The sequence below is a fragment of the Thunnus thynnus genome, chromosome 3 (genome assembly GCF_963924715.1).
Source record: "Thunnus thynnus chromosome 3, fThuThy2.1, whole genome shotgun sequence".
In the NCBI taxonomy this organism is placed as follows: Eukaryota; Metazoa; Chordata; class Actinopteri; order Scombriformes; family Scombridae; genus Thunnus; species Thunnus thynnus.
Genome location: NC_089519.1, coordinates 9,275,892 through 9,303,886, shown reverse-complemented (window position 1 = coordinate 9,303,886; position 27,995 = coordinate 9,275,892). Strand labels below are relative to the sequence as shown.

At 41.4% G+C, this 27,995-nt stretch overlaps 1 protein-coding gene across 1 annotated transcript; it reads right to left on the bottom strand.

Moving 5' to 3' along the window:
- On the bottom strand, positions 1 to 26,840 carry abcc6a (ATP-binding cassette, sub-family C (CFTR/MRP), member 6a). The gene is made up of 31 exons (XM_067583964.1): positions 25,637 to 26,840; positions 22,489 to 22,665; positions 22,234 to 22,359; positions 17,791 to 17,928; positions 13,829 to 13,951; positions 12,658 to 12,719; positions 12,387 to 12,518; positions 11,117 to 11,323; positions 9,659 to 9,836; positions 9,253 to 9,414; positions 9,044 to 9,136; positions 8,282 to 8,485; positions 7,547 to 7,693; positions 7,337 to 7,424; positions 6,696 to 6,765; positions 6,483 to 6,609; positions 6,217 to 6,393; positions 5,941 to 6,108; positions 5,530 to 5,713; positions 5,276 to 5,360; positions 5,056 to 5,173; positions 4,714 to 4,921; positions 4,244 to 4,554; positions 3,741 to 3,940; positions 3,386 to 3,512; positions 3,039 to 3,140; positions 2,779 to 2,925; positions 2,492 to 2,650; positions 2,166 to 2,332; positions 1,798 to 1,992; positions 1 to 1,404 (listed from the first exon to the last, which is right to left on the bottom strand). The coding sequence occupies exons 1-31, from the start codon at positions 25,676 to 25,678 to the stop codon at positions 1,296 to 1,298; spliced, it is 4,533 nt and encodes a 1,510-aa protein (XP_067440065.1). The 5' UTR covers positions 25,679 to 26,840; the 3' UTR covers positions 1 to 1,295.
- Between the last annotated feature and the right edge of the window lie 1,155 nt (positions 26,841 to 27,995).

Here is a 27,995-nt window from a genome sequence, read left to right as displayed (position 1 = left end):
TGTAGATTCAAATACATTTTATTGTCCAGCATGATGTATGGAACAAGACAGTACATCAACAGTAAATGGTCAGTGAAAAATGAACAAGCTTGTTATAAAAAGTATAAATATAATACAATCCTCAGAATTTTAAGGACACTTAATACATTTTGTCATATGACATAAATAAACTATAGGGTTTCTCTTTGAATATATTGTCTAAACCAGTAAGACAAAAACAGTAAATGCCTCTTCTCTTTGAAAAGTTCAGTTCTTTGGGTTCTTTGAATCAAGACTAAAGTGTCAATTTGGTAGTCAAAGTAAAAAGAACAATACTGACTTCTTTCTTTTTTCTCTGCACATATATGCATGGCCTGAGTTGTGTGGTGGAGGCAGAGAGACAATCACACACAGAGATTTATCACCACTGTTTTGAAGAGGCATTCTCTTCATTCATGGTGGTTTTCACTACCGGCTTCAGGTTAAATCTGACCAGAAAGGTCTCTATTGACTTTTTATGTGTTTACTTTGACAGAAATAAACAACAGCCACAACATAGTTGGACGGATGCTAATGTCTTGGCTCACTTAATGTTTTCCTCTTTTCCCCTGACATATAAAAACTCTAAATTTGCAGCTTCAAGCTCAGATTTTGAAGGCTATGAAAACCTCACTTCCCCTATGTTTTCCAGGGTGAACCTTCTGAAGGTTAGTGTGTCAGAGTATTTCCTGTCCCAGTTCCTGGGACAAGAAGACAAAATAGATTTCAATCAATTTACATTTACAAAAGTGCCTCTTTTTTGTTACACAAGGCTAAAAAAAGTGAGTAAACATCATCATTTAAGCCTGAGACAACATCAAAAAAATATGTCATGTGCTTTATAACACTTACAAAAACTACAAAAATAATATAATTCCCATTCAAAAAGAGAATGAAAATCCTTAAGATTTGTGGTGTTTTATTCCAGCCTTTGGCTTAACTCTTCCCTGGAATAAACAGACTCCACTATTCTATATACAATATTTATAGCTTGCAGACTCTCAACAATCCATTGTAGCTTTCTGTTGAATGTTCATTATCTGAGGTTAACAATGTCTTTTCCTGATTTAGGACAGTATGTCCGTGTGTGTTATAAACCTACAAATAGGGACTGGGTCAGCACCTTCTCTTGAGATTCATCGACAATGCCCTTGTGGGGAGGCGTTTTGAGCTGCCACAAAGCTTGGAATGGCTGATTCAACATGTGTTGGAGATCCACACAACTACAGTGCCACATGTGTACACCAGGTAAACAGCTCCATGGTACGAGGCCCTGCCTAGACCAGCCCAGCTTCCCGGCACATTCGGTAGAACTGTCCCCGCTGTGCAATGAGGTTGGCTGGAGAGTCCATCTCAGTGATGTGGCCTCTGTCCATAACAATGACTCTGTAAAGCAGAAAGAGGAGGACGAACACAGGTTTTAGATTCAACATTTCTCTGGTGTAACATGTATGTGAAGGATAATGCTGGACATGTGATTAGCATGTGGTTAGATGTAATTAGTGGATTGTAGGGCTGCAATTAAGAATTGATTTTTTAAAAGGAAGATAATCCATTTTTTATGAATTGTTTTGTTTATAAAATGTCAAAAATATGTCCAGACAGATAAAACAGATACAAGCAGCAAATCCTCCCATTTGAGAAGCCGCAACAATTAAATATTTCATATTTTTACTTGACTTCAATAAACAATTCATTATCTAAACTGTCATTGATTACATTGCTGCCAGTTGAGCTAAATACTTTATTGACTGCGTAGTGTAGTAAGTAGTATCGTACTTAGTGTAGTCCATGATAGTGTTAAGGCGGTGAGCGATGGTCAGGACAGTGCAGTCTTCAAACTGTGTGCGGATTGTTGACTGGATGAGTGTGTCTGTCTCCAGGTCCACAGCAGCTGTTGCCTCATCCAAAACCAGGATCTTGGTTTTCCTCAGCAAGGCTCTGGCAAGGCACACTAGCTGGCGCTGACCCAGACTAAACAGACAAGGAGGAGTTGGAGAAGGAAGGATAGAATCATATCTTAGTTATGGACAGTATGTGTGCTGCAACTCTGTGCAGATATCTGTAATACTCTTGTGACTGACTGGGCTGGACAGGTGGTGGTTTATGTTCATTTCAATGTGTAATATCAGTGTACTCATCTGTACCTGAGGTTTTCTCCTCCCTCTGAGCATTCATGGTTGAGTTTGTCAGGCAGATTAGAGACAAAGTTCTTGAGATGAGCGAGCTCCAATGAACTCCAAATTTCTTCATCGGTGTAGGTATCAAAGGGGTCAAGGTTCATTCGGAGGGAGCCAGAGAACAGAACAGGGTCCTGGGAAAGTGGACAACAGATGTTATTCATCATAAAATTGACCACATTGGCAACAGGACAATTCAGTATGACTTGTATATTGGCCACGGGTTGCAACTACTGCAAACAGTTTATGTGAGAAAAGCCAGGGCTCAGTCTTTGTTAGTACTACTGTCGTACCTGAGGAATGATAGTAATTCGTGATCGGAGGTCATGGAGTCCAATGTCTGCGATGTTGACTCCATCTATAAAGATCTTTCCCTTTGCTGCCTCTAAGATCCTGAAGATCCCCAGGGCAAGTGAGGACTTCCCAGCTCCAGTCCTACCCACAATACCGACCTAGGAAAGGTTTGTTTTAAAGTCAGAATTTATGTGACAGAGTTCTGTGAAAGCCACAGTGAACAGAGCAATTTAAGAAATCCAGGGTTAAGACTGGTGAACATGTTTTATAACACAAGAAGACTCACCCTTTCTCTTTCGTGAATGTTCAAAGTAATGCCCTTCAGTGCCAACTCAAGGCCTTTACGGTACTGCAGCCCATAGTCGTGGAACTCTATAGTTCCTGTCTGGGGCCAGGCCTGAGGCAAGGAGCTGCCCTCTATACTCCAACTAGCCTGTATGAGACGACAACAAAGAGTGAGTATAGAACATAAAAGCCCTCTGGTTGTATGGTGTTGGATTGGTGTCTTGAGCAGCATAAAGTCTAACATGTAGTTGGAACACTGACCTCTTTAGCAGTTTCCGCATACTCATTTACTCTTTCCACAGACACAATATTGTTTTCCACATCGGTCCAGGCTCTCACAATCCAGCTTAGGATTCCAGTAACCTGCAAAATCCAGTGCAATGAGGTTTATTTTTTTCTCTTTTGCTCATAATACATTTACTTATTGTGGAAAAATACATTAATATTTCACATTGATCACCTCATGCTTCATGCAACTGGAGCGAATTCCCACAACGGTGTGTAATTTATAAAAAATGACTGTCTTTGTTGCTACATAGTTGGGTATTGGGACTCCTCCAGTACTACTGTATGACTGTGTGTGTGTGTTTGCGGGCACAACCTCTTACCTGGAGGGAGTGTGAAACAGCCAAACCAACTATGCCTGGGCTCAGGGTGTTTTTTCCCATCACAGAGAGAATGGCAGCTGCTAATACCACACCATTACCAATGAACTCCAGATTGACTGCCAGCCACCTGTGGATGTAACATTGATTTAGCTGTGGGCAGGCAAGTTCCAAAATGTTCAACACTTTCACAGTTGTCCTCACTATTAAAGCCTGAAGTCATTTTGCTTAACCAAGTAAGCAATCATTGGTAATTGTTGCTTCTATGAACCATCGCCTTTCTTCATGAATTGTCAACTGAGCAAATAAATGAGTAAATTAAGTTAAAGCCTTTTATAATCATCACATATGATCTCACCGGGTGGCCACAAATCGGGGGAAGTACGATGTCTGATTGAAGTCTACCCTGTCATTGGCTTGCACAATGAACCTGGACTGCTCTCCAAAGGCCCGAATGACGCTGGCACCCTGCACCGTCTCATTGAAGTGGGTATATATGGGTGAGCGGCTCACAGCCTCCAGCCTCCGCAGCTGACAGGATGTGGCAACGTAGAAGCTCTGTAGACCACAGTGGAAAAGTAAAACACCGGCTTTAATGAGTGAAACCAAAGAGGGAGCGCTCAGGGTTTTCCCATAATTCATAGTGAATGTGTGTAACATCTATGTCAGCAGGTAGGGAACAAAACACAGAAGTGAATGGCTAAATCAGCATGGTTGGTTTTGGAGCCGGGAGCTTTCCAATAACACTCTGTAATGGAACCCGGCTGTTGCTAAGCCACCTTTAACATAACGCTGTGTGAAAGAAAAAATGAAAGGTCATTGTCATCAGTGGTGAGTTTAAATGTTGAGTAGAAAATGTACCTGGACAAAGGCATAGAGGAAGGCAAGAGGCAGGATGATCACGGCTGCAAAGGGCGTCGCCATCAGCACAATGATGCAGACCTCCATGAGTTTAAAGACGTAGCTCAGCATCATCTTCAAGCCATCGGGCACCATGCAGTCAATGGCATCAATCTCTTTGGCAAAGCGGTTGAGTAGGTTGCCACTGGGTGTGCACTCGAAGAAAGACATGGGAGAGCGTAGCACGTTGATCAGCAGGTCCATGTGCAGGTGGCGAGAGGCTATGATGCCACAGATGGAGATAGCAACAGTCGTACCAAAGATAGCGACACCTGAAGAGAGATGGGAAAGATGTTTGATTAAACCAGAGCCAAGGATGATTCTATACTCTTCCATTTTCCCATATTGTAGAAAACAACTGCAGAAAAAAATTTCGTAGAGATACCTAAATCCATTTTCCATTCTTTTTTAATTCTATGATGGTAACTAACCTTGCGCAAAGCCCAGTGCCCCAAAGACAGTCAGTTTCAGGTCTGTATCAATCTGGGTGCCGTTAACAACTGGGTCGTCAGCCCACATGCTGAGCCAGTAGTTGTAGGCCAGTGAGGCGCCCTGCTGAAAGGCGTACAGGAAGACGATGGGAACGATGATGGCCAAGCCAATGGTCTTAAAGTACTTTTTGTACATCTCCAACCTCACCTGTTGTTGAAAACATGAAAAATATCATTCAGTTCGCGAAACTTACAAGATAACTGGATTTATCTTTTCAGTTGTGTTTATTAGAAGCGGACTGTCACTGGAGCCTCACTTAAAATCTTTAGAATCAATCTTACCCTTCCAGTGCGGGCCTTGTCAACCTCCATCAGCTTGCCCAAGTCCTCGGGGACCTGTTCCTGGTCTGTTTCAGACACAGGCTCCATATTCTGCAGGTTAGTATTAGTGGTGTCACCCCTGGAGGATATGGAGAGGCCAGATGTCAGTTTAATTAGAAAGATACTTGGGATGCCAAATATCTTAATGACGTTTTTGCTGTTCACAGGGTTGTTTACATACCCAATGAGCTGCTCCTGTGACAAGTCTCTGGAGAACGGCATGAAATCGACCATGCTGAGACGAGCATTGGACTTCCTGGAACCAGCTACAAGACGGAGATTTCTTTTTTTATTATTATAAGTTATAAATGCTTGTTTGTTTTTTAAGTGATGTTTATGACATATAATGTACAATAGAAATAATTAAACTAACTGACAAAAACTGAAATAAACAGAACTGTGTGTTTTGGATTTACAGCTGAAATGACTCCTCACCTCTCTGTATGGCACTCTCTTTTCGCTCTGTGTTGGCAAAGGTGTGGATGAAGTCAGCAAAGGCGCCATGGCGACTTAGGAGTTCCTGGTAGGAGCCACTCTCTGTGATTTCTCCATCTACCAGGACAAGGATGAGGTCAGCTTGCGGCAGGAAGCTCATGCCATGGGTCACCAGGACGCGGGTCTGTATAGCAAGTGACATGAGTCAGAAAAACAGGATGTATGCACAATCCAACACTAAATTGAGCCTTTTCTAAAAACAAAGTTGTCAGCAAAGTGTTGGTTTCTATATTATGATAACAATAATGCGGGTCATGTTCTTGGAAAGGGTTTAGGTATTGTGAAACTGTGTTTTGAGTCTTTGCAGCTGAATTGAACAGGCTGAATTACAGGTTTTGTTACGTGTATTACCTTGTCTCTGAGCACTCCTTTTGGTCCAATAACTTTGTCAAAGATGTGTTGACCAACATGTGCATCAACAGCAGACAGTGGATCATCCAGCAGGTATACATCAGCCTTCCTGTAGACAGCCCTGGCCAGGCTCACCCTCTGCTTCTGTCCACCTGAGAGATTCAGTCCCTACATGGACAAAGTTATTAGAAAACTTTGAGACATAACTCATAACAGGATTTAGAGACAAGACAACATCTCACATAATTTATTTTAAAAGTACAACAACTTTTATACCTTCTCTCCAATTTCTGTAGAATCTCCAGCAGGTAGGATGTCGAGGTCGGGCAGCAGGGCGCAAGCCTCCAGCACACGTTGGTACCATGTCTTTAGCTTCTCGCGGCCAAAAATTATGTTGTCCTGAACTGTGGCGTTCTGGATCCAGGCCTGCTGGGGCACATACGCCACAGAGCCCTGTGAAGACAGATGTCAAAAGAGAAACTGTCAGTATTTATTAAATTAAGCTATGAATAGACGTTGCACATGGAACGCAAGCTCAGTACCTTCACAGTGACTTGGCCGCTTCTCTTCTCTGTTTCCCCAAGCATGGCTGACAACAATGAGGACTTTCCACTGCCCACATGTCCAACCACAGCAACGAGGGAACCCCGTGGCACATGGATGCTGATCCTGTGAACAAAGACATGAATTGTCCAGTAAGTCTCTCTTGATTTTATTGGGGATTGAGTGTTTTTCTATTCTTTTTTTAGTCATACCTTTTGAGACATGGAGGGCCCTCTGCAGACCAGCTGAAAGTGCCATTTTCTATCACCACATCCTCCCCGTCTAAGTAAGAAAAGAAAGTAAGGTTAGATGAACAAAAGCTGCAATGAAAACTGAAGACAGGACACGTTCTTTCAACCTGAGAGACAAACAAAACTTTCAAAACAAAATTCCCCCTTGAAGTTACTCGTCAGAGTGTGGCCTGGGCACAATTACAAGTGAATTTGCTTAATCATACAAATTACAGAGCTGTTGCTTTCTCACAAACTGTCTTAGGAAGTGTTGACAGATTACAGACGGAAGAGTGCAGTACTTTTTGTTTAATTTCTCTATGAATCATATGTCTGAATTCATGCTGTGATTTATGTTCAACCACTAAATGGGAACAAACTATAATTACCCTGACTACCATCCAGCCCGGGACCCAGGAAGTGACAGTGCACATGATCCATACAAGGCTGTGGTACTCCACAGATATAAACAACAAAATCTTGTGGGCTGCTTATATTGATTATGACAGCCTATGATTTCACGCAGTATGGGAACCAAGTTCTGGAAATTGTTGAAGTTAAACAGCTTGGTAAAATAGTTTATTCATTCAATGCAATAGTTTATACATGGGTGGAGCTCTTACCAGAACTAAGTGGAGCCTTTGACACATTGTCCACTTTCAACTCCTCTGAGCACAGGTACTTTCCCAGACGTTTCAGTGAAACCACAGCCTGAAACAGAGTCAGTGGTTAATTCTCTGACCTTTGTCCATCACATGGGAACATAAGAATATTCCTCATCGGGCACCATAGGTAGAGAAAACAAATCAAATTTAAACTAAAATGCCACCTACCTGCATGGTTGTGCTTATTGCGAATGGAAGCTGACTAAGTGGGGTCTTCAGAATGTTGATCAGCGCCATTGAGACAAAAACTTTCTGTGCATCCAGGACGTTCCTGTCATCGAGCATTACGTAGACTCCAAACATGGAAAAGGCAATCTAGGTGGAGACATAAAATGTTACCTCTGCAGGCAGAAACTTGTGTGATGGATTAGCTGGTGTTATCCTATATTTCTCTTATTGTCAACAAATCCCACGAAAAAGATCAAAAGCAACAATGGCTTAGTCTGTCTCTCATTACTGTCTATCTTTCCTACGTAATCTTTAAAAACGGGCCAGAACAGTATGGTTTCATTTTTTTAAATGGCTGAGTAATTTCCTAAAACAGCTGAGCACTGTAGTTTTTAGCAAATGTTACTCAAACAGGAGTAAATAGTTAATTTGTTGGGGACTATTTTTAGCTGCGGAGTAATATACATTTGGTGCTTGAGTTGAGAATCTATGGCCGCAAAATGGTGTATGTGGGTTTGATCCAAAATAAACTTCAGTGCCCATATTCATGGTAATGAAGGGGAATGTCAGCCAGTGTAATGGTTCAGCTCACTGATGTGTTTTGATAGTTTTGGACAACACAGACATTACTTTTCAGTATGATCAGTGTATTGTTGATTTTGGTCTTTTCATGGGATTTGTTGACAACAAGAGAAATAAGGAATATTACCAGCATGTTCAATTCAATGCTCTTACCAGGAATGAAGAGGAGTTAAAGGATGCAATGGAGATGGAATAAAGTATCTGAGACTTCTTCAGGGCCTTGAGCTCCTTTTCTCTGTATCCCAAAACCTGCTCCAGGAAGGCCTTCTCCCAGGCATAGAACTTCAAGATCTTTATTCCATTCAGGATCTCATTCATCAGTCTGATGCGGCCATCCATGAACTTCATCTGGATCTCCTGTTGACCAGACAAAGAGGTTTTTATGTTTTATTATCTGAAGAACAAGCTATCTTGAGCTGAAACTGGGGCACAGTGGAAAGACAATTACCAGACCAAAGCAAATACATGCATTTGTGAACATGGCTTTGTCTGCTCTCATTACAGCTGTAGTAGTTTTCCTGAACATAATAGAACTTGTTTAATTCAATAAGAGTTTATTGCTCGTTACATTTTAGTGATTTTTATGACAAGGAAACAACAAAGGACCAGGAATGCGGTCACTGCATTCAAGACCGAGTTCGATTAAATTGGCATCCAAATTTAAAGAACCGTTTGTTGTTTCTCCAAAGAAATGAAAAATTATGTCTTCCTACTGCCCACCCTTTCCTGTCATTGTTTTTCAAACACATTATATGGGGCAGACATCAAAAGGACAAGAGAGAATGTACCATTCAGGCCAAACACCCACACGGCTCTTCAGCCACTATCTAAACCAGCTGTGGCATCCCTGACCCAACATGCCAGATGTCAGGGCTATGGAGTAAAAGTGTGAAGAATTCCTTTAACAGCTTTTACCTGCAGCTTGCTTCTTTTCTTTGCTATGAATCCGTTCAGTGGAAAAATGAGAATGACCGTGGCAATTCCTGCCAAAGCAGATGGTCCAAGATGCTAAAAATTAAAAAAAGAAGAGAAAAAAAAAGATAAAGTGGTGTCAAGGGCTTTTCAGTTAAAATGCAGCTGTGCATGAATGGGAGGCATTGTGAAAACACTACATTTCGACATACCTGCCAGAGGAAGAAGAGACAAAGGACAATTTCAATAGGAGCCAGCCATACAGCGTTGAAGTACACCACAAAGTCCATGAGCTTCTGAGTGTCTGCTGAAACCAGATTCACAATCTCGCCCACAGTACAAGTCCTCCTGGCAGCACTGTTTATCACTAAAGACTGAATTGACAACAAAAGAGACAAAGACATTTTAGCCTTCAGTGCACTGTGTGTGTACAATATAATTTTAAACCCTCATAAAGATTTCAGATGATCGTTCATCTTAGGTAAAAGCTGTTAATCATACACTGTGTACTGTTTTCCAGTCTGGAAAGAGGGAAAGCTTTTGTTTTTGCCATTTAGGACATAATTTATTGTGTCTAGAGGTTAGCGGCTACATGTCCGCGGATACAAATTTACCCACCTTCCTGTAAACCAAGCCCATAACAGCTGTCTTCACCCTCATTCCCACTGTGAAGCAAGTGTACATGTACTGATGGTTGAAGAGGGACTGGAGACAGGAGAGGAGGAACATAAGAGTGGCGTAGAAATAGCCTTTCCACAATGGAGCGTCCTCATCTCTCATGAAACCCAAAAGAAGACTGTGGATGGAGAAAAGAAGAAGATTGAGACATAATCAGGATCTTTGGTTGTTTGCAAGTGTTCAGTTTTATATGTAATATATCAAAACCTTTTTTCTATGTATGATTTTTCCTGGAAAGTAGTGAAACACACAATTCAAAGCAGACACAGCTAGGTTTTTACTCTGTCAACACGTTTTTTTACTCTGTTTTTTCATTCAATCTTTTTTATTTTACTTTCATTGTGTGCCTTAAACCAATGGCATGGCCTTGAGCGCTGCTGTGGCTGCTGGCCGACTGGTCCACACAAAGTAGCTCGGGTTGCACAACAGTGCTCAGCTTGTGGCCAGGCTGCCCTCACACTTGGCCAGTGGCTTCCTTATTGTGGTCCGCCAGCATTTCTGCCATTTAGAGCCTCCTCTCCCTCTCTGCGTGTTGCCTTGCAGCGCCTCACTGTCCCCCATACTGGAGCACCGAGGACTGTGGTCTCGTCTACTTTTCTTGCTCACAGCTCTATGACCGTAATTAACACTTGCACTGATTCTGTGTTGTGCATCAACAACAACATTCCAGTCTGGCGGGTGGAATGGTGTGGCGGTTGGCGGTTCGCCATGACCTGCTTTCACTGCTGCCAGCTTCTGTTGTTGTTTGGTTGTCGATGTCACAAATCATTAAAGATAGATAGATGACATGTTTCTTTGAATGATCATACCAAGAAAATAAAATCTCTTTCACTTAAATCTCCAAATTGAATTTGACAGTTCATCTCCAAAAAACACAATAAAACCTATTTTTATTCTAGCCTGGATTGCTGTCCATCCAGGTGATTTCGGTGTGACTTGAGGTTTGGAAATACTGGCTGCAGCTTTCCTTAATACAGTGCATCCAATGCCATTTGGTTTGTGGGACTCAGAACACTGAAAAAGTTATATTTGACAAACTCAACAACAACATCTCTTTCCAAATATAATGACACGGTTACTTGTGATAATCCGCAGACCTCCTTATGAACACTTTTATTGAGAACTTCTTGTTATCAAAGCACAACTGTCTGATTTCTATCTTCATACAGAGTGAGCAAACTAGTCACAACAACATCTGTAGATTATCTTCGAAACAAAAATGTTAATGTTGGGGCTTTGGGCACCACAAACCAAATATCCCTGAGCTCCATGGTACTGGGTTGAGATACACGTAATAATTCCCAACAGTGGCAAATCACACCGCAGCTATTTATTGCCAGATGGCCCTGATGGTAAGAGCAAATTTAGGTTGTGGTGCTTTGTCCCTTTAAGTCTTACCTCAGCACCTGGGGGATGGCGAACATGAAGGCATCATGGAATATGATACACAGGGTACCAGTCAGGAAGTATGGACCGAACTTGCGTGCCAGTGTCCTGAGCAGGAAGAACCCAGAGCTCTGCTCCTTCTGCAGCTTCCTGAGGAGCTGAGCTTGGTCTGGCAGTCTGCTCCCCAGCGCCACACCCGACGCCAAGGCCTTCTCCTGCCTGCCAGAGGGAGAGAAGCGCATATGGTTACAGACAAGACATCTGTGTCAGAGATGCTCCAACATGACGCTGGCGCCTTTCAAGTCGTTAATGTAAAACAGACTATAAAAACAAATGTTGTTATTCGTGCCATCACTGATTGACTCAAGAATTCGCCAGGGGCCATAAAAAGCATTATTCCCTGACATAGTTATTAGACTTAATGACAAATCTTCAAAGCAAAGAATCATGTTAACAAGCCTTGAAAATGACACAGGGCTCTTGTCTTGACATTATGGTACTGGATGTCCTTAAGGGACTCTTTTGGACCTATTTTTGGCCCTGAATGCCTCTGGTGATGAGACATCCAGAATTTCAATTAACCGCAATCATAGCTAAGTAAAGCTCTGCTTGAAACATTAAATCAAACAGCACCATGCTGTCATTTGACCATAGTGCAATAAAATGGAATTGATTTCTTGGCTGTTAGCTATGACAATAGTAAAAACAGTACAGTGGATGACAGGCCTGTGTTAAAATAGCAGACCATATGAGCCAGAGGAAACATCAAACAACGACATGTGCACGTGCTGCACATGTCGTTGTTTCCCTGTGAAAATTGGTCCACTGCAGTGCATTCAAGCTAGCTACTGGCTAATACACATAGAAAGAATGAATGAATATAATGTCCTTTTTGGTTCTAGATGGAGCTTTCTAAAGTCTGAAAAAATAACCTTGATGATGTCATCAGGGTTATGATGTCATCAGGGTTATCAGTTATCAGTTTGGGCTTGACTACAAATACAGAACATTTGTGTTATAAACTGGGGGCAAGGAGTTGTTCATCAGGCAAGAGGAGCCAATGAAATTATGCTATTGGTTGCATTATGGGAAATGTAGTGTTTTTGGAATTTGACGCATGCTGGACACTAAAAGTCACAATGTCTCGGCCTCTGTTTCTTCGATTCTGATCATTCTTTAGGTAGTATGTCTCTTGTGAGTCCCTCAATATTATGGAAGCACCACACTAAATCACTGGGGTTCCCCTTTAAATTACCAGACATCAATCATCAGGAAGTCTCACTTTTGAATTTTGGCACATTCAGCTGTCCAGTCCTCTTGCAGCTCAGAGATGATCTTGTGTGACGTGTCTTCCTCTCTCAGGGTCCACAGGTCCTCTGCTGCCAGTGGAGTGCGGTATCCTTTCACAACAAGCCTTAGGAGAGAGCACGGAGATGATTCACACTGATGATCATCGATAAAACACACATCATTATTGTAAACAAGTACAAGCTGTTCCTGTAGTGAGTCAACTGAAGGCTAAATATGAGGGGGTTTTTAAACAACCATCTTACCCAGTGAACCACCAGAAGAGGATCTTTGACAGGAAAGAGGCATCTTTTACGGGACAGGGATTCTGCAACAGATTAAAAACCAGACTCACTGTTGTTTTCCCAGTAAATCTCTCACCACTTAAAGGCTTTCGAAGCATACATAGCCTCACTTAGACGGTTGATTGGTGGTTGAATGGCGCACTTGTGAGGAGTGTATTTAACGCAAATGTGTGTAAACAGCATGATACAGTCAGGTGGTCCATTATAGTGAGCAGAGAACTCCCACAGGACAGAATAAATAGAGTTCAGTGTTAGCGCATGGTTAGATGACGTTTTGAGTTCTAGTACTGACTGAGCGGAAATATCTCATCACAAACTCTCCACCAGTGGATACAAACACGCAGACACACAAAAAAGTTTGTTCTCTCACGCATCCACCCTGCCACCCCCTCACCAGGGTGTTTGCTCTCTTCATTACCCGCACTCTTGCTCCTTATCCTCCCCTCGCTTCCTCTCTTCCTGTGAGTAACTCTAACCAGAGCGTGGGGCAGAGAGGCGGAGGAGGTGGGGGAAGAAGAGGACACACCAGGGAGCAACCAATGGGTGTGTCCACCACACCAGACTGTGGCTTATGTATCCTCAGCCTCCTTGCCACCGGCCAAGAATTCGTAAGGGACTTTTCCAGCTATTTTGATTGTTTATCACCAAGGAAATATGACATCACATGGCGGTTTGATTGATTAGAAGCTCATTTTCATTCACCTGTCAGCTGCTCTGTATCCGCTTGCTATTTTGAGCTTGAAAATGTTTTGTCAGCCTCATGATTGATGAGACAGTGAGATGTGGATTTGTATTAAGTAATAGCTTTGCTGTTGTGTGGTCACAGACACTAAGCAGTGGTTATTATGTTATCCAACACTGAAGTGAGTGACTCGTGTTCACGGTATGCAGGGAAAACAACAGCAAGCACACACAGGCTCATTCACACTCTCCTCATAGGAAGCCAAAGCGGTAAAGTGAGAGTGGGAGAGGAAGGAGGGAGGAGGTGAATCACATCATTTCCTCCAAAAGGGAGAGTGCCCTTACAACAAAAGTTGAAAACCACAAGATAACTGGTCAGGCATTTTCTTTCCTGGGTATTGGATTGGAGTGGACGTTTTGACGGAAGTGGGATACATTCTCCTTTGCTTACCTTTTCCAAGACGGGTTTTCCCTCTGGAGGTTGGTCAGCAAAACAGCACAGGAAGAGCTGAGCCAGTTGGATGGTGAAGTAAGAGAAGAAGGCGAGGTATCGAACAATATCAGAGGTGATGCCCTGTGGAAAAAGAAAACACAGACTAAAGAGACTGCTAAAAGGCTAAAAAAGTGACAGAGTTGTTTGAGTTTATTCGATTTAATCTATTCCAGACAAGTTTTGCAAGTCAGTCTTTTATTTTAAACCGGTGACAAAATTAATTGGCTTTGTGGTCAAGCGCGTGTCACAGAAAAATAACATTGTTCTTACATCACGACATAAGGTTTTTCAATAGGATCAAAACGTCTTTTAGTTGCTTCATTTCTTTCAGCATTGCTTAACAAATCACTCAACATCCTGTGGTATACAGTGCCATTCATCTGCACTGTGGCTTTGTGTGCAGTTTCACAACAGTCACAGCACTCAAATCATTATGTTATGTTTCCCATGCTTACACATTGTATAGCAGAGGATATGGTTTATACACTAAGATCACAGACACAATAAAGTGTATTTTGGACCTTTAAGCCACATTGGGGTGAAAACCCAAAGTCTTTAATGGTGTACTTTATATAAATGAAACGATAGTTAAAAACTGCCTCTCAGTCACGCTAAGAGCCCGTATCTGTAAATAGGGAGATTGTGGTTTTACAAACCAGCACGCTTACTTTCAATCAAGGGAGCAGCTGCGATATTAACCACTCAGAGTCGACTTTTGTGAAATGTGGGACTTGCATGTTATTCTTGACATACAGAAATTGTGGGTTTTGGCAGAGGTATTGTTTACTACTGGGTCAACACCACTGCCATAGCCAGTCCGTTGTGCAGCAGTACGGGTATGCTTGAAAGTCAGAGCCATGGTAAACAGTAAAACAATTTTCTCTGAAAAGTGCGGTGTTGTGCCCAGAAAGGCGATATGAAGGGGCCAAATGGATCCGGCCACACAGTGAAAAACAGGGTCAGGATGGTCGGAGAGTGGGTGAGAAAAATGTAGGTCAAGCAACTAAGAATGGCCAAGGGTCCACAAACATGAACTCTGTCAACTCAAGCCTTCAACACTGTGATGCGAATTAGACACTTTCTTTATAAATATTTAGAAAATGTTTCAGTACGATATGTAAATGTGAGCTGTCACACTAGTCACAGGAAAACTATTGAGCTGCGCTGTGTAACTTTTGTTCTTTTACCTGGTTTGTCTATTATAAGGGGTCACTGAATTTGTTAATGCTTCCAAAGAAGAAAACTTTTATATTAGTAAAACATTATACAACACATACTGTAATATGAACACATAAGCAAAAACACCTGTCAAATATACTGAAAATCATTAAAATTTGAAGTTCAAAAAAATTATTCTGGTTGGGACATATGGGGAAAGGATGAGATGGGGAATGGAAAGTTTTAGAGTTAGAGAAAGAGAGCTTGAACAATACCAGCCTAGAAATCATAAATTGATATAATGTATGTATGGATGTAATATATGTTTATTGGGAGGAGGTATATTTGTCTTCGGTGTATCCTCATAAATTTTTCTTGTGCATGTGAGTTCCATTTCAGTTTTAAACTGATGATGGGACCCAGGTACATAATCATGAACTGTTTGTATTGCAACTGTATAGATATTAAAGAAATAGTTTGACATTTTGGGAAATACACTTTGCTTTCTTGTCAAGGGTTAGATGTTATGTCTGTACAGTAAATATGAAGCCACCGCTATTAGCACACTAGCTTAGTTAAGCATAAAGACAGAAAACAGAAAAGTTAGCCTGGCTCTGTCCAAAGGTACAGATTTATGTACAGGTGAAGCAAATGAGTGTTAATTTGTGAGCTTTAGAGGTGCTGGTAGGCAGATTTTGATACTTTTGTACAGAGCCAGACTAACTGTTCTCCCTACTGGGCTATAAGATGGACGAGCTCAGCATGCTGATCAAGACCCAGAGGGAATACTGTGAGTGCAGCATTTTGTATTTCTTTTTTTCGTCTTAATTAGAAGAAGAAAGCCTTCAGGTCTGGGGACTGGGGAAAACTGAGGAGTTTACAACACAAATCTTCTACCAGTCTGTTCTGACCAGTGCACTGTACTTCTCTGTAGTCTGCTGGGGGAGCAGCATTGGAGCCGGCCACACCAACAGACTTAAACTGATTAAGAAAGCCGGCTCCATATTTAGCTGTAAACCAGACACATTTGAAGTTGTGCTGGAGAAGAGGACACTGAACAAACTGTTATCCATTATGGATAATCCTGACCACCCTCTCCAACACCTACTGGACAGACAGCGGAGCACTTTCTCTAACAGGTTTGTTCAGCTTCGCTGTCACAAGGACCATTGCAGGAAATCCTTCCTGCCCAAAGCAATAACACTGTACAACACCTCACCTCTGTCTAACAGAGAACTCTCAGCTTTATAGTTTCTGTCTGAACCAAACTCCACTCTGTTTTGCTCCGTCAATAACTGTGATCATAATGAATTTGAACATCTTTACACACTTTGCACACTTGTCTGATGTATATACTATGTTATCTTATCTTTATATTTAATATTTAATATAGTGTATTAGTGTATATTATTTATATTGTGTTTATGTTGTTTATTTGTTGTGTTTTTCTCTCTATAGGTATACATTTCTCTACTCTAGTGTTGATATGTATATTTACTGAGTATTTACTGTCCTGTGCAATGCCTGGACAACAGAAGAATTTCATAATTTGGGATCAATAAAGTACATCTTCTTATCTATCCAGTTTCCAGTCTTTGTGCTAAGCTAAGCTAACTGGTTGCTAGTAGTAGCTTTGTATTTACTGTACAGACATAAGAGTGGTATCGACCCTCTCACCAAACACTCAGCAAGAAAGCAAATGAGTGTATTTCCCAAAATATCAAACTATTCCTTCAACAGGTGTTGCATCAGTAGTTTTTGAGTGACTTCCTTTTTATTATTGGTTTTAGGATGCAGTGAGTAGTGCTTGTTCCATCTCATGAACTTCATAGTTATCTTAATCATCTCCAGAAGTTCAATTAAAACCTGATGTGTTGACTTCCATGACGAGGCATGGTCCGGGCATATGAATTAAGTTCATCAATATGTAGAGAAACAATGTGGGGAAGAAATATATCTGTGGTCACGTGTGCATCCTATGAGCATGTGTGCGGTTGTATGAAATGAAAACATCTGTGTCTAAATTCCAAATGGCCTCGCATTATGTGTGGATGCATAGATTTCCATCTGGCTGTGTTTACAGCAGTGTAGGCCCATAAACACAGCGCTGACGTTCCTCTGGTCTGACCCTGGGCTGCCATGTCTCACCAGCATTTATCCCAGGGCCATCATTATTCTCCCCCAAGCAGTGTGGGAATGTCACGCTGAGGACGATAAAACAGAAATATGGATGTGTGCGTGTTTGTGTGTTTTTATAGAAATGCAAACGCAACGGCCCCACGGCTACATGCGCTTAAATAGAAACTTACCCCATACAACAATGATTGCAGTGTCTGACAGAAGACACAGGAAGAAAAGGAAAACTTATACACACACAGGCTTGACCAGAATTGGCAGTGTCATCCTCCAACACTTGGTTAACTTTAGGTTACCTTGGTTAAAATTTGGAGATGAAATAGAAACTCTTTGCTGACACAGGGTATATCTCAAGCTGTGCTGCTGGAGTCGTGTGTCTAGACTATGGGTAGGACTAGACCTGATTAGATATCCCTGCATGGTGTTTTGACACTGTAGGTTCACTGAGTTCATGCCTGACAAACACATTCATTTTCGCTGTGACTTGATTTTCATGAAGAGGATGGTTGCGCTTTTGGAATCTTGGAAGATATGGCATCATACATTAACATGTAGGATAGGGTAAAAATATTCATATTAAACGGTATGATATTAATATTCCTTATTAATTAGTAGGATAAGCATACCTCATCCATGGCCAGCTGGATCTTCGCTCTGAGAGGCACCAGGGAGCAAACAACAGCCAAGACCCAGAACAGGAAGAGGAATATAGAGGAACGGCAGCCTCTGATTCTTTCCAACTGGATGATGCATAAGGTCAGGATCTAGACAGAAACAGAAGAAAGACTTAATTTAAGAATTCACTTGTGAGTAGCAGAAACCATTCTGTCCCAGAAAGCAGAGAGCCAAAACTCCAATCTCTGGCGCCACAATTATGAACAGCTTGGAGCAACTCCTTTGACAACAAAGACAGAAAGAAAAGAATTTGAAGCATGAACTTCTTTTTGAACTCAAATCTTATTTATATATCAATGAGCTTTACATTATAGTTACAATCAGTTCTAAACCAACCAAAACAAACTGCAAGCCAAGCGTTTTTCTTTTTATGGAAGACTGATGATTTTATATAAGCTGCTGTGGGAAAAACTTCATTCCAAGTAGCCACTTAGTGCTACATCATTTTAATTCAATTGAAGAAAATAAAGCGCTATTTCTCCTGTATTAGCTGCAGATGTCACTGCCAATGTTTTCAACAGAGCATAGAAGATTTAGTCAGATCTAATGCAGCCGATGGTGGTTTCGAGAAAAGAACTTGGGTTTCTGGGATTTCCCTGGCTGCAGACACAGATGGGATCTGGCTGACTTCCTATTCCTATAAAAAGTGACATATGTACAGTATGCTGCAAGCCCTCCTCATATTGCTATTGCTTAATTTCATTTTATACTTTTCTCAAAGAAACCTCTATACTGTGAAGTTTTCTCAAAAATAGGACTGATTCAGTATTTGGACATGGCTGCCTGTTCGTCCTCAGAGGAGTCATGTATCTGCCATTGAACCATTATAAGAAAGATTTTCACATCAACAACCTGATATACTTTATGGGCAGATGTGTGCAGAGGGTGAACATCTTTATCTGCCCTGTTGATATTAACAACATCCAGAATTCTCATACATTTTGTGTGTTGACACAATGATTATTTATTCTTTTCATTTCTTCTTTTTCCCTGAAAACCTGATACTTTTCAAGGGAGTTGTCACGTATCTACGCAGACATCAAGAAGAAGTCTGGGGAACAGCTTGCCAGTCCATCAAGGAATGAATGTAGATAGACACTTTTTCATACCCATGGGGAATTTAGATTCTCCAGTCCACCTGAATTGAATGTCACTGAGTTTATTAGAGCTTTTTCTGCAAACAGCTGTCTGCTGCTGCTGGAAATTAGCTTGATGAAAGCAGAGATACTGAACCAAAACAGTAAATTTGGGGCAAATAAAAAACAATGAGCTGAAAGATGCTAAAAAGCTCTTTGGAGCTGAGGAAAACTGCAGTCGGCAGATAATTGTCTGCGACTTCTTTATTACGAGGGAGTCCTTTCTACTACTATATTTCTATACTGCACATAGATTTTTTCTCAAGGTGAACTCTATGGAAAGCACTGAATACTGTATACTAGTACTATAGGCAAGAACTTTATGTTCCTGACTGCTGGTACTTTGATTGAGGCTGCATCAGCCTCAGTCCGCATCTTAATATAAGTGAAGGAAATGTAAAGCTGACCTCAGGTCAGTATCTGAGGGCAAGGTCCCTCCTATTATAGCCTTCCGCTCTGACCCTGCCATATTGCTGTAAACCATCAGCCCATCTGTTTGTACAAGTCAGTGGGTGGAACTAAGTCATCACTAAGCCCCAAATCAAAACCCTACCTTATAATTACATGGGAAGTGTGCAGTGCCAGGGAAGGAATAGGAGATTTACGTCATGGTATTGCTGATTATAGTCAGTGTCATGTGTGGACTTTTCATCAATAGTGACCACGATTCATTCGTGGGCTGAGTGACTTGAGCAAAAGGGTTCCCATACATTAGCTTGAGTTGAAGGCCAACACAACAAGTTGGTTGGAGCAACAAGAGCACAGTGTTCCAGGCCTGCATTCAGGGAACGGGTGGTGGTGGGTGGCTACAATCAACATCTAGAAAATTATATCCTTTAATATAGATATGTCTGGCAAGTATATTTTAAAGATTGTGACATTCCCTTATATCGTTCAGTAGATGTTTGTTGTCTGCCCTGCTGCTGTGATAGATGATCCTCAAAATAAATAATCTTTTTTGAAATGTATCCCTAGATACAAGAGACGTCTCAGTGTATTTTTACCCAAACACGTGCCAGTATGGTATTTACTCAGGAGTCTGAAAAGACCACAGGTGGGCAAGGCTGTCTGACCTATAGAGAGTGAGACTATGCAGGAGCTGTATAAGGCTGCAGAGAGAGGAAGCTTTGTGAGTAAAGCTATACGGCTCTGCGGGCACACAAGCAAGCCTTCCTATCTGGGCTCTGCACTGTTGTGCTGCATTGTAAATCTTACATCACTCCTGCTCGGGATAAACAGCATTTTATACTTGCTGTGCCACCCATGTCGTGAGCTGCACCCCTCTTCTATTTGCTCCTACTCATCAGTTAAAATCTACAGAAAATGAGTGGGATCAATGTCTTGAGAAACGTTCAAGGCCATTATCCATCAACACAGATCACAGAAAAACATTTCTCTGATTGCACACCAGCCCTTATCTTCTCTAAATAATGTTCTGTAACCCACCCTACCCACCCTGATCCAGGTAGGGTGGCGATTATAGTTTGATTCAAGATGTTTGAAGGGAGAAGAGACAAACAACATTTGTAAAAATTATAGATCTCATCTAGACTGCATAAGTCTGCACTAGTCTTGCGCTGATTTGGATCTAAACACTTGAGTTGTTTAAACTGTTTCTTCAGACTCTGACATACGATCTCCATTCTACTGATTTTGGGTATGGTTTCATTGTTACACTTGTTTATTGAGAGCTGCAGGTTCTTGTTCCAAGTTAAATTGCATGGTCATTTTTTCTCCTTTTTTTCTTCCTTTCTGCAGAGGCCTTACAATTAAATATGTTGCACCTTAAAGAGGACCTATTATGCTCATTTCCAGCATATTTTTATTTTTGGACTCCACAAGAGTAGCTTTTCATAATTCACAGTTCCTTATTTATCTTATACTGGCCCTTTATGCAGCCTGTCAGTTCAGCCTCTGTCTCTAACAGGCATTCTTAGCTCATGTCTCTTTAAGGCCCAGAAAGAGCCACAATGATGATGATGTTTGATGAAGAGCTGCAAACGACCGGCACACCTCCAACAGGTAAACAACTTATTTTACTTTGCTGTGCATTTGCTCGTCTACCCCAAAACAATGGAAAAACTCCATAATGTTAGCGGAGCAGAGTAGTGAACTTGCACGCTGTGTGCGGAGCAGATGAACATATAAAGAAATCTGTCATGAATTGATGTCAGCTCGGGCTGAAAGTAGAAAAAAATGTTGGAAACTGAGCTTTCAGAGCAGTCTGAAGCTGGTGCTTTTTGCTCACAAGGATTACTTCTACATACGTTTACCAGATTATTTGACATGTTGGTCACTTTTCACATGAACATTCAACATTTTAACATTATATATATGATTGAAGATGAGGAAAAGCGTAATAGGTCCCCTTTAAATACAGTTTTGGTCAGAGCAATGGCACTCAAAAAAGGAGTTGGTGTCACACCTTCCAGTTCAATAGCATACCTGTAGACTACAGTATGTACTGTATAGGCTCAGCCTCTCTATGTAATTAAGTTTTTCATCGGCTACATTTCTGTGTCATTACCTTGTATTTGGCGGTTTTGTGTTTTTCATCAACTATAACTTGCAAGCTCTTGACTGGACAAACACTGACCGTCCACTGGATGTTCCTGAGTGAGTCAATGCTCACAGCTTATTACAGCTGGTTGGTGAATGAAATCTGCAAAATATACTTCTGAAAGGCTATTCTGAATATTAGCCAACAGAAAAAATAAGCGTCATATAAGAAAAAACATTTCTTTATGACATTGCAGCACCTAACCATCACATTTTTCATTGCATTTAAACTTTGCTCATACTGACTCCACATCAAATAGTAATTGATGTCAGTACATAAGTGCTCTGCGCACTGATGAGTGATGGTCAAATACAGGCTGTGTTTACAGGCTACTGTGATATTTGCATTGCCTGCAACATGATAAATCTATCCCTGGTTGTGCAGCTTTGCACCTCAGTGTCTGGCCAACATACGGTGCATACACTATATATTCTTTCATGTGTCTGCACATCGACATGTGAGCCAGCAGGACGTAGGCTGAAATATTCCCAAAACCTTCCTGTTGCCTGGAGCAATGCTGGAAGAATGTCAGATGTGTGATTTGGGCTATGAATCAGTGGCATAGCTCAATAGTTAAAGCTTTTTCCATACAAAAACTCTGCACATTTGTGTGGAATAATTCTCTATTTGGATGGAAAGCGCCTAACAAACAAATGAGGGAGAATTAAGTAAGGAAAGGAAAGATCCTCAATATTTACCACAGTCATGCTGCGTATGATGGGGCTGAGTAGGAAGACCATGTGATGCTCAATCTCCTGGCTCCTCTCTAGCAGGATGTAGAAGAACTCCACAAAGCCAAAGGAGGCCAGCAGGAAACCCAGCACCTGAGCAAGACAGGCAGATAACAGGAGACTGCATTCAGATTTGCAAGTATATTTGAGTTCATATTAAGAGATGTACTGCCTTTGTGTCTGCTTTCAGTCAAAGATCAGTCAAACAGTGTGAAGTCTCACCATCTTGGTGGTGCAGAGGCAGGACATTTGAATGCGTCCGCGGTCATGGCAGTAGAGGTGAAGGCAGTAGAAGGGAGCCAGCAACCAGAGATAGACACATGGGACCCACACCAGGATTGTGTTCTGAAAACACTGGGTCAGGTCTGGGTTAGCTGTGTACCACGTACGGTTCCAGTCCTGCAATAGAGAGAAAATAAGAAAGTTCAGGTCAAGAGAATATACCTAAAAGTCAAAAATGTAGATTAAACTGTGAGATTATATTCATCATCTGACAGTCTGTGCACGTGCAGGTCATACGTTTCATCTGTCAAGGCAGTGGAGAGTGAAACCACAGCGAGTCAACAGAATATGTGTGTGTGCCGATGCCTGACAGTGTGACTTGGAAGAAGCCTTCTGTTTCTAAAAAGCTGGGTCAGCCTTTGGATTTTTTTTCTGACCATGTCTCTGGTTTATTTCCTAATTGGAGTAGGACAAAGTAAACTGTCAACACATTAAATTGCAAGGTCAAAAATTATACTAATAATGAACGCCTATAAACAATAAAAGTCAGTTCAGATGAGGTGTGTCGGAGAAATGCAGCCAAATGTTTTGAGATTATGTAATAGCAGCAGAACCAGGATAGGTTGTTTGTGTAAAAAAATAGCTAAATGGCTTGTTGTTGTCTTGCTTCCCTTGTTTATCACCTCACTAGTCTAATGAGGGGCAGGGTGTCTGGCTTCGCTTACGAGACTGCCCTGCGGAGTCACCACACAGGAAGTGGTTTAAAGCTTCTAGCAGTCTAACCCTGCTGGTAGACTCCCAACTGGGATAAGGGAAAGTGGCCACAATTGGTGGCAGCTGCAGAATCATTACGTAATGATTGTACAGCCACAGTCTTGCCAGTGAACTGGAGCAGGTGAGACTCACTCAGACTTTCACAGGTAGATGCTGCAGCACGGAGAGGCATGTCCCAACATGGATAGTGATTAATTCAAGTTTACCATCAATCGCTACAGTTTATCGCCTCCGGAGCCACCAGTGTCTGAATCACGCTCTGACTGTAGGCTACCTGTTCCAGTTTAAATCAAAGCTGGTACGCATCTTTGACTACCTCACCTCAGAGTCACAAAAGTAATATTCTCACATAAATCCTCATAACATAAGTGGTTAGGGTTATGTAATGAAAGCACCTTTCTGCACGTACTGTTTACTAGTGGTCTCTGTGCACACTGATGTACCAGAGTCCATTTAAGTGATAAATCTCTTCAGAGTCAGTGAGTGGGAGGCTGCTTTCACAGACCCTTCTGACTCCTGTGGTCAATGGCAGCCAGATAAACAGAGCGCTTTTATGTATGAAATCCAACTTGTCAAACACACTCTAAGCTTTTTCTTGTGCATTTGCTCAGTATTTATCCCGTGTGTCACCCTTGGCTGAAGTGGTTACAGTAAACTAGTAGATGCCAAAAGCTTGGATCTATTTTTATCTGACAAACACAGTGATGTGAAACCAGAGAATAGAGACTTTTACTGTACTGCAAATCTGCTTAATGTCCTTTTTACATCCTGTTGATTTGATAGACCAATTCAGTGCCCAAAACCCCCTTGTAATGCAATTCATGAGCTAATAATTGGCTGAAATGATCAAATCTTGCACTGGATTGTGAGCCAACACAGATTTTTATGTCAGGTTTTGAAAACTGCATTATCTGAGTATGTGGCATCGATAAACTAAGGTAACTGTAATTTTAGGGTGCGTCGACCACTGTCCTACCAGTTTCATCCAGGCTTTGTTCTGTTTTTCAAATTACAGGATGGGTTTATTTAAAGAGAAATGAAACTAAACACAATGCTAGCTCCTAAATTGGCCCCTTTCAAATTTGTCCATCCTAAAGAGCTTGCAAGCTAGGTGTTTCTGGATCAGACCTCTGCTGCTGAGCTGGATTGTGCATGTTCAGTTTAGCACATAAACCCCCATCGCTACCCCGGGGCTGTGACCAATGCGTTGCCAATGAGGCAATTTCAGAAGTATTTGGAAGGTTGATTACTACAGTTAATAACTGAAGGGTACTTTGCAGCCAGTATGAGACAAAAACATCTGTTAAAACATCCTCCATTCTTTATGATGGATGTTCTCTAGCTAAGAACATTAGGCCTTATATCTTTACTTTGAACTTTCACTGCAAAGAGGGCTGCATGAAGTGACACACACTTTACTTTGTCAACAAAGTTTCATGGCTGTTGTTCTTTTTGAGGGTTTGCAGGAGCAAAAACTGAGAAAGAGCTGTAATGAGAAACAGAGACAGAGAGTGAGAGAGGGGAAGAGTGGGAATAAAGGCTAGTGGGGACTGAGCACATTCAATAATATTGGCATGCCAGCTGGATTGCAGCCATTCTTCTTCTTTCGAGCTAAGATACAGAATGTGGAGGTTTGCTAATATACAAGACGAGAGCCTTTCCAACAACAGCAGCTCACTCAGTGTGACACATCTTAGCATCTTATTGTGCTGAATCACAGAGCAGAGTGACGGTAAATGCAACTCTGACACTCATCAAAAGGTCATTCTCTCACTAAGACTCGCATTAGATTGGATTTCAAAGGCACTCACGTATATACAGGCTGCAAACTGAGAAGGTCAGTGTGTGCTTCAGTGTTTTCCTTCCTGAGCTGCTGAGTGCTAACTTTTTAAGTAGCCACATGGCTCACCTCTTTCTCCTATATGCACAATCACACATGCTTGTTATTTCTCATTCTATTATTTAGTCAAAATCTGGGTCTGATCTTCAAAAAATGTTTTTAATGCTAATGAACCGCATAGTTAATGGCTAGTGTGACTAAAGCTAATGACATTAATTATTTTCTGGATTAAACCGTTTAATAAGTGCAAGTAAGCGAAAGATCAAAATGATCTTATTGTGTTATGCGTCTAAATTTCCATAAACAACAGTGGATGCTCATCATTCAGCCTCAGAAAGACAAAAACATGATTATTTAGTAACTGATAGACATGACTACTGTGTTGGCCTATCAAATGAACATGTATTATGCAACATTAAAAACAGACTCAGTCAGTCTGAGTCTGTTTTTAATCCAACTCTTTATATCTGATCTGGAGATGGTTTTAGATCAAGAAATGAGAGTTCAGGGTCAGTGAACGCATCTCAAACTCACCCACAGAGGGTCCAGGCCACTGAGTCTGCAAAAGGCATCCATCCACTCGCTTGCTCCTTCCTCCCTGATGCTCCACTTGTTGGGGTTGAACTCCTCACACTGGGCAGCACACTCAGGACCAGTGTGTTCTCTGTGTATGTGTGAGTTGGGATAAAGAGTGCAGCGTGTGTCCTTCTCAGACTTTTCCTCTCTAGCTAATGGTAGTATTTCTTGGATTTAGCCTGTTCCTGCTTGTCTGTCTGGGTGGCACACTCTGTGTTTATTAGTGCGCGAGTGTTTGAGTATCTCTGTGTGACTTTTCCTCCCCTTTAATAAAACATCTTCTCTCAATGAAACTCTGTTTCTGTCTGCCTTGCTGTGTGAACGGCTGCTGCCCTGAGATCCTATGTCTTTCTGACTCTCTCTCCGTCTGCCTGCTGTTTATGAGTGTGTCTCCTTGTTGGGTGGGTGGAAATATTTCTCTCTCTCTCTCTCTCTCTTTCTCTCTCTCACTCACACCCCTCTTCTTCTCTCCCACATCTGCTGGATCTCGATCAAAACACCACAGCTACTCCCCTCAATGGGATGACAGTCCCACACCCAGACACACTCCTCCCACTTTCACTCACTGCCCCTTACCTCCTTTTTAGCTCGTTCTTTCCCCCCTGATTTTCCCCACATCCCAAACCACCAGTCGTCTGACCACATGGTGTCTGTTTGTGCAAACTGAGACTAGCAACGCTCAGATAATTGCCATGATTTCAAGATCTTCACTAAACTCAAATCCAAGGTATTAGAAACTCAAGTCACTGTAGTAGTGTGGAAACCCCTTTGAACACTATAACACACTGGATTGAATTATGTTTTTCAGTCCCGACACATTCAGATTTATTTGATTATTTGCTGTTGTAGAACTGTAAAAAGCCTAAATTGTCATTGTGTTGTAGAAACAATGAAATTAGGAGTGCTACTCCTGGTTGGTGTATCAAAAAACACAGTAAAATTGTGTGGAAAATGTAAAGCCACCTCAATGGCGTAAAGCATCACATGTATTGCTAAAAACAACTTGCTGATATGGGAAGAAAAAGAGTTTATTTGGTTGATTAGTCATCTATGTCGGACTGAGAATTGCACTGTAAGTGGAAAATATGAAGTAATCAAGGAAACTTTGTCAGAAAGTGACATACTGAATTAGAGAGGGGGTTAAGTTTTAAACTCTGTGGCCCTTTTGTCAGTGAAGGAACACTAAGGGAAACGAGGGACTTGATTAATGATAGAAACATTAACAAGAAGTTATTAGTGCTGTTTATGTGTTGAAAGCCATGTGTGCAAATATATGAGTATCTCTGACATACCGACACACAAAGACTGACTGGGCTTTAAAAAATAATTATTAAATGAAAAATACCTCTAAATCTTTCTCCAGATATATTAGTCTACCCCCTATATGCACATAAACAAGTGTATTTAAAGCTCTTTGTAGTCTACTGAGAAGCATCATCAAGTGGTGTGATGATGGTCACTCTGGTCAAGACGCAGGGGAAAACTTCAGCACAGCAGCTGCGCAGGAAAATATGACACTGTCTTGACTGGGACTAACATCACCGCTGCCATCATCACCACCGCAAGAGAAGAAACATGGAAAGTTTGGCAGAGAGGCAGACCACCACCAGGTCCTGTGTCTCGCCATGTGCAAATATGAGATTATTATTCTTTTAAAAATGAGTCATCATTTTATGTTTCTCCTCCATGCTGCTGAGTGCTTTTATTCGACACTTCAGATCCTGTTGCAAAATGATGAAAATTATGTAATATGACACATGTGAATTCATTTGAATGTGAAATTAAAAACAAAAAAAAAGTTGAAGCTGTTGTTTTATGGTTCAACTGGAGGTGACATAAACATGAAAAACTGGAGCTATAATTGTGGTTAAAAATATTGGGTAGAAATAAATATTTTTGAAGTGACGTGAGTTAGGTTTGCTTTGTTATGAGGTGTGGTCAGAAGGTCAGAAAGTTTGAAATGACAGTTTGCTGTCCCCAAAGTTTACTTTGCTGGCTTCAACGTTAACCAAATGAGATTCAAGAGTAAATAAAATGGAGATTGAAGAGTGAAAAAATTAGTGTAACTAAGTCTAATGTAGCTGTCAGACAGATCTAAACAAAAGAACATCCATGGTCTAACTGACTGTTGTGTTATGTCTCAGTCCCAGAGGCTGAGTGTTGCTGCTGCTGAGAAATGGTCCGAAACACCTCAGGCAGTGTACCACAACCAGTAGGGTGGGCGGTATGTGTGTGTGTGTGTATATATGGTCTGTCATAGGCTACCTTTGGGGACAAATTTCAGACTTAGGACCAGTTAACTGGGGACAGCTTGTCA

Excerpts from the sequence above, each read along its gene's own strand:
- abcc6a (XM_067583964.1), bottom strand. The coding sequence starts at position 25,678 with ATGGATGCCTTTTGCAGACTCAGTGGCCTGGACCCTCTGTGG. Across the intron at positions 5,361-5,529 it reads AGAGAGTGCCATACAGAGAG|CTGGTTCCAGGAAGTCCAAT; the intron begins GTGAGGAGTCAT and ends TCCGTCTTGTAG. Across the intron at positions 1,405-1,797 it reads ACTATCATGGACTACACTAA|AGTCATTGTTATGGACAGAG; the intron begins GTACGATACTAC and ends TCTGCTTTACAG.